This window comes from Orycteropus afer, unplaced genomic scaffold (genome assembly GCF_000298275.1).
Source record: "Orycteropus afer afer isolate SDZICR_OR568_19922 unplaced genomic scaffold, OryAfe1.0 scaffold00856, whole genome shotgun sequence".
In the NCBI taxonomy this organism is placed as follows: domain Eukaryota; kingdom Metazoa; phylum Chordata; class Mammalia; order Tubulidentata; family Orycteropodidae; genus Orycteropus; species Orycteropus afer.
The window spans coordinates 693,857-700,486 of NW_006922443.1; the positions used below are offsets into that span (position 1 = coordinate 693,857).

The window sequence follows — 6,630 nt, forward strand, 5'->3', positions numbered from 1 at the left end:
CACACACACACATATATACACACACATATATATAGTAATTTGTGTGAGAGTTTACAGAGCAAATTCATTTTTCCATAAAGTTCATACAGATTTTGCTTCATGACATTGATTGCAATCCCCATAAAGTAACAGCTCTCTTCCCACTTCCTCCCTGTAGCTATCTTTTCCCTGTGTCTTTCTTTCCTATGCATTCCTGCCCTCTGAGCTATCTCCCTGTGCAAATTCTACCCTTTTGATCTCCCATGATTGATTTCTTGTTCTAAGGAGCATACCTACCTGGTGTAAATGTTCACTTTATATGTATCTCTACTGTTTGGCTGGAAGCCATGGGAGTAAGTTCAATTCCAGCCCTGAAGTGTGACTAGGGGCCATTGTCTTGGGGGTTTCACAAGGTTCTGTCAGACCAGTAAGCTTGGTCGTTTTTGTTTGTTTGTTAAACGACTTTGAGTTTTGTTCCACAATTTTCTCTCACTCTATCTAGGATCTCCTGCTTTGACCCCTTTCTGAGTGATTGAGAATGATAGCAAGGCACCACCTAGTTCTTCTGGTCTCATGGTCATGTAGGCTGAGGTTCACAGGGTCCACTAGTCCCTTAGACTAATTGTTTCCATGTGTCTTTGGCTTTCTTCATTCTTCTTTACAAGGAGAGACCAATTGTTGCATCTAGATGGTCTCTTGCAAGCTTCTAAGACCCTAGTTGCTACTTACCAAAATAGGATGTTGTCTTTGGCTAGGTTCTCTAGAGAAGCAAAACCAGTAAAACTTAGAGACAGAGAAATTTATCTCTATTTATTCATGTATTTATTTTCAGTTTCCAAGTCATTTTATCCAGAATTTTGTGTTTGTTTCCTGAATCAATAAATACTATACAAAACAGTGTAAAAATTGCTGCCATTTTCTCTCCCCTGCTCCCCTCACCTATACCCTAGGCCACATCACTCAAGAGTTCTCCCTCCCGATTTGGTCCAGCAAATATTGCTGAATGACATTATTGCCCCCTAATCATTTTCAGAGGAATTTGGCTGGAGTGGGGAGAGTTCTGGAGGTGACTACGTTAGGGAAATGAATTAGTGTTTTTTGAGAGACAGTGCCTATGGCAAGAACCTACCCCAAAGAAAAGGGTGTCTAAAATGTCCACAGTTCCTTCTTTTGCCTCAAAAAGTGACATTTATTCAAAGGAGGAAAAAATGACAAGATGTCCATCCCTTGGCTCCCTTCCCTCCCCACTTCTGCTGCTGATCCTCAGCCCCCCTGGGACTGAACCCTGACGAGGGCTAGGTAATAGGATAGCCCTTCTCAGATGAGATCAGCAACATTGAGGGGCATCTCCTCAATGGGGGTGTTGTAGAAGGTCTCAGAATTTCAAAGAGTCCTCTTATCTTCCTCTGTCACTATAGTAATAGCCACATCTTTATGGCTAACGCATCTACCATTACCAATTCTGTGGATATAGTTTTCCATGTTGGTAGGAAGATCATAGTTAATGACTAAAGAAACTTGCTGCACATCAATGCCTCTGGCCAATGTTGTTGTTTTTAGGTGATGTCCAGTCATCTCTGACTCATAGTGACCCTATGTACAGCAGAATGATACACTGCCCGGTCCTGTGCCAGCTCCACAATCCCTGCTATACCTGAGGCCATCGTTGTAGCCACTATGTCAATCCATCTTGTTGAGGGCTTCTCCTTTTTCATTGACCCTCCACTTTACCAAGCATGATATCCTTCTTCATGGAATGGTCCCTTCTTACAATGTGATCAAAGTAGATGAGACAAAGTTTAGCCATTCTTACTTTCAAGGAACATTCTGGCTGCACTTTCAGGACAGATTTTTTAGTTCTTTTAGCAATACATGGTACTTTCAGCATTCTTTGCCAACACCACAACTCAAAAGTATTAACTCTTCATTCTTCCTTATTCATTGTCCAGTGCTCACATACATATGAGGTAATTGAAAATACCATGGCTTGTGTCAGGCACACCTTTGTCTTCAAAGAGATATCTTTGCTCTTCAGCACCTGAAGAGACCTTTTGCAGCAGATTTGCCCAATGCAATACGTCATCTGATGTTCTGACTGCTGCTTCCATTGGTGTTGATTGTAGAATCAAGTAATATGAAGTCTTTGACAACTTCAATCTTTTCTCCATTAATTGTGATGCTGATTATTGGTCCTGTTGTGAGGATTGTTGTTTTCTTTATATTGAGGTGCAATCCATACTGCAGAATGTAGTCTTCAATCTTCCTCTGTAAGTGCTTCAAATCATCCTCACCTTCAGCAAGCCAAGTTGTGTCATCAGTGTATCTCAAATTGTTAATGTTCACTGGCTAATATGTTAGTGATAATCAGTGTTTTGATAGAACCAGAACAAAACTTCCTCATGATCATGTCTCATTCCTTTTGGTCCATATCTCCATGCATGGGAGAGACAGTAAAGTCTCGGGTATGCATCTTCTCAGTGAGCCAATCAACCTTCCTCCGGGTGTTAATGGAAATCACTACCTGGGTGATGGTCAAGGTTTCATACAAATCACACAGTGTGTCCAGCTTCCACTACTTGCATTCCACTTTGATGTAGAATCAGCAAATACCCTCCCAGGTCAATTCTTCCTTCTTGACAAGGATCCCAATAGAGTTCCTCATGAACTTCTTGGTCACTTCAAGCACATCAGAAGGCATTGTAGCTGACAACAAAACTACCTGGATATTGCTGTTGAGCTTTTGAAATATGTCATAAATCTCGTCCTTGAATCTACGGCTTGGATTCCATTTCATCAGCTTGATCCAGTACAAACATTTTGATGTATTTGGGAGACAGTTATCTTCAATTAAGTATATCAAACACACAGCCTGGGGTCCCCACAATGATATGGGAACCTTCCATCTGCAGCTTTTGCACTTCAGCACACACGTTGGTGCCTCCAGTACAGGCATGGCAGGAATCACCTATGTAATCTTCTGAGATTATTTTCTCACACAATTATAGATCTTGGCAAGTCCCAAGTTCCTGGATCAAACATCAGGCTGGAGGTTTTCTCAACTCATGCAGATGCAGGGGCTGATGAGCCTGAGATTGGTAGGCAAAATGGTACATTGTTCGCTCATAGGACAGTTGTAGAAGCTAGCAAATCTCAAGTTCATGGGTCAAATGTCAAGCTGGAGGCTTTTCTTGACTCATGCAGCTGCAGGGGCTCTCAAACCCAAGAACAACAGGCAGCATGATATACATACTCATATACATACATACATATACATATATACAAATACATATATACATATATATGCATATATATATTTATACACACACACACACACACACATATATATATATACACGTATTTTTTTTTTCTGGTTACCTAGTGCCACTCTTACATACACATATATATATTGTTCTGGTTACCTAGTGCCACTCTGACGGGAATATACCACAAATGGGATGGCCTTAACAAACAAGAGTTTATTCTCTTATAGTTCAGGAAGCTAGAAGTCTGAGTTCCAAGTGCCAGGCTCTAGGGGCTGGGTGAAAGCCCCTCAACCTTTGGCTTCAGCTCTGCCTCTGCTCCCAGCCCACTGAATCTGGAGACATCTCTTCACTCAGGCAGCTACTAGCTGCTGAGGCTAACAAGCCCGAGGTTGACAAATAAAATGACACTGCCTCAATGTTACCAAACCACATGGCAGGCCATTAATTTTAGTCCATTGAAAGTCCCAGGGTCAGCAGAGCATGGCAGGCTGCTGAATAATGCTACATGCAGGGTTCAAGGTGCCATAAGCTAGAAACCATTCCCAAAGTTGTTTCTTATATATGGTAAGCAGAGTACCTACCCAACAGCAGCTACTCAGCTGCTCTCAGTAGATTCTACCATGGAGTTGATTACCAGTCTCATCATGGGGAATACTACATCCAGCTGCCCAGCTACTCAACCAGGCCTAGCCAAGTTGACACACAAATTTAACCACTATACATCCATACATACACACACACACACATATGAAGCAGACCACACCCCTAAAGAAATTCCCTTTCAATTGATTGGCTGCTCAAAGCATATTCATCATATCTTATCATAGGAACAACCACATCACAACTGCTTAAACCACTCAGAATCATGGTCCAGTCAAGTTGACATACAACCTTAAGTATCACAGTTGTAGAACAATGTTTTAGTGTAGTATGTTATGCCAATTGAGCTTAATGTCCCTCGCAACCATGGTCTCAAGCCCAGAGATCCAACAACTCGCTCTCTCAGGGTGGTTGGCTGTGGCTAAGAAGTTATAACTTTGCCTCCAGTTACTTCTATTTATGGGAGCTCTGATAGCATAGTGCCTAGGCATCTGACTGCTAACCAGAAGGCTGGTGGTTCAAATCCACCAGCCACTCCTCGGAAGGAAGATGGGGCAATCTACTTCCATAGTGATACTGCCTCAGAAACCCAAGGAGGGGTCGCTATGAGTCAGGTCTGACTCGACAGCACATAACAACAACAACTTCTATTTATATGGATATTTTTATAGCACACACAAATACGTTGTAGAAATATTGTCTGCCAAACTTGTATACAGATAATATATTCCCTTTTGCCTAGACACACCTGATCATTCAACCAGTTTATCTATGTATCTACCTGTAGATTAATGTTGTTATCACTAATAATACAGTATTTTATATGCAAAAGTATTTGTCTTTGTTGTCTGTACCTCTTGTGCACCTCTCTCTGTCTTCTTTTTCCTTAGTGTTATTGTGTTGATCATTTGCTTTTGGTATATTGCCTTTCCCTTCACTCAAATCAGTACTTGTCTCTTACCTATCTACCAATTTTCCCTTCTCACCCCTCTCATTCCTGGTAACCAGCAAAGAAAGTTTCCTTCCCTATATAGACTTTTCCTTGAGCTTACGTTAGTGAACTAGTGCAATATTTGTTCTTCTGTGATTGACTTATTTCACTCAGTGTAATGGCCTCCACATTCATCCAAGTTATGCAGTGTTTTATGATTCTACATTATGCTTTAGTGTTGCATACTATTCCATTGTGCATATTTACCATAGTTTGGTTATACATTTCTCTGTTGTTGGGCACTTAGGTTGTTTCCATGTCTTTGCTGTTATGAATAGTGCTGTGATGAACATGGGTGTGCATATATATCTATTCATGCCCTGGCTTTACTTATTTAGGATATATACCTATTAATGGGGTTCCTGGATCAAATGGTATTTCTATTTCCAACTTTTTAAGGAATCACCACATGGATTTCCATGGTGGCTGTATCATTTTACAGTCCCTCCAGCCATGTGTGAAAGTCCCAATCATTCCACATTCTCATCAGCAATTGCTATTTTTTTATCTTGTTGAACTTTGCTATCAGTGCTGGGGTGAGATAGTGTCTCACTGTTGTTTTGATTTGCATCTCTCTAAGGAGTTCTGGCAGCAGAGTGGATAAGGCATTTGGCTGTTAACCAGGTCAGTGGTTCAAACCCACTAGCTGCTACATGGAAGGAAGGTGAGGCAATCTACTTCTGTAAAGATTTACAGCCTAAGAAACCCAATGGGGAGTTCTGGTAAGATGGTGGAATAGGCAGAAAGACTGCACAGACCCTCTTCAATAAAGAAAAGGGGAACCAATTAAAACACATACAGAAGATAATCCTGGACTCCTGAAACTTGAAGGGAAGGATATAGAAGTGGACTAAACTCCAACTAGCAGAAGAATTTGCATGAAATACCAAAAAAGGAGACATACGGAGCTGTGGTCTGGCAGTGATCCTGATGGCACTGACAGCTAGGCTATTGCCAAGTGGTGGTAGGACCTAAGAATTAACTTAATAATCAGCCCTGCTAGCCAGGGGCTGCACAGAGGACTTCTCTGGTGGCTGGGAAACAAAAGGGGAAGCAGTGAAGAGGAAGGTGGGCTAAGCTATGGACTTTTGCCTGTCTGGAGGATGCAGCCATTTTGAATGTTTACAAGCAGCTTGAACATTTTGGATATTTAAAGCAACAGCATTCTCCTAGATTCCAGGGACTTAAGAACAGGCTCCACTTGCTGGGAACTGCAAAGACATTCCGGACACATGGACAACTGTAAAGGTGCAACTTTCCCCTTGTTACTCTTATACCCAGCACCCTCTTGGTGAATGGAGGTGCAGCCATCCCTCACTCCCACCCACCTCTAGGCTGGCAGGAATTCCATACTAGTCTGTGTGCTCCCAGGGAGCCTGGGTGCTTTGACCTGCCCTGTCCCAATTTTTTTCTTTCAGTTTGTTTGTTTTTGTCTGTTTCAAAACTACTACTATTAATATTACTTTTGTCCTTTTTATTATCATTCTTTATTCTTCCCTTCCCAGGTTCTAGTGTTCAGCTTTTTTTCTTTGCTCTGTTCCTGGTTCCAATGTTTTTCTTCTTTCTTGTGGGTAACCCCATTCCTTGTTTTTCTTTTGTGTTTTTCCTGATTCTTTCCTCATTATTCTCCTTCTCTACTTTTTTGTCTTATTGCCATCTCCCAAGACATTGCAGTGTGTTTTTGTTTTGGTTTGTTTTTGTTTTTTTCCCTTTTCTTTTTTTTTGGTTACTGTTCTTGAGTGATTACATGGTGTGGTTTTGTCCATATGCTTTTATTTTTTGACAGTTATTCAATTG

General features: G+C 41.3%; 1 protein-coding gene and 1 pseudogene across 1 annotated transcript in view; both read right to left on the reverse strand.

Moving 5' to 3' along the window:
* The window catches only part of RABGGTB (Rab geranylgeranyltransferase subunit beta), a 22,297-nt gene extending 21,129 nt beyond the window's left edge, over positions 1 to 1,168 (reverse strand). Inside the window, 1 exon segment of the mRNA XM_042783310.1 lies at positions 1,109 to 1,168. Within this exon segment, the coding sequence (XP_042639244.1) occupies positions 1,109 to 1,168 (60 nt within the window).
* A 128-nt stretch (positions 1,169 to 1,296) lies between these two features.
* On the reverse strand, positions 1,297 to 2,956 carry LOC103212129 (annotated as a pseudogene).
* Positions 2,957 to 6,630: the final 3,674 nt, after the last annotated feature.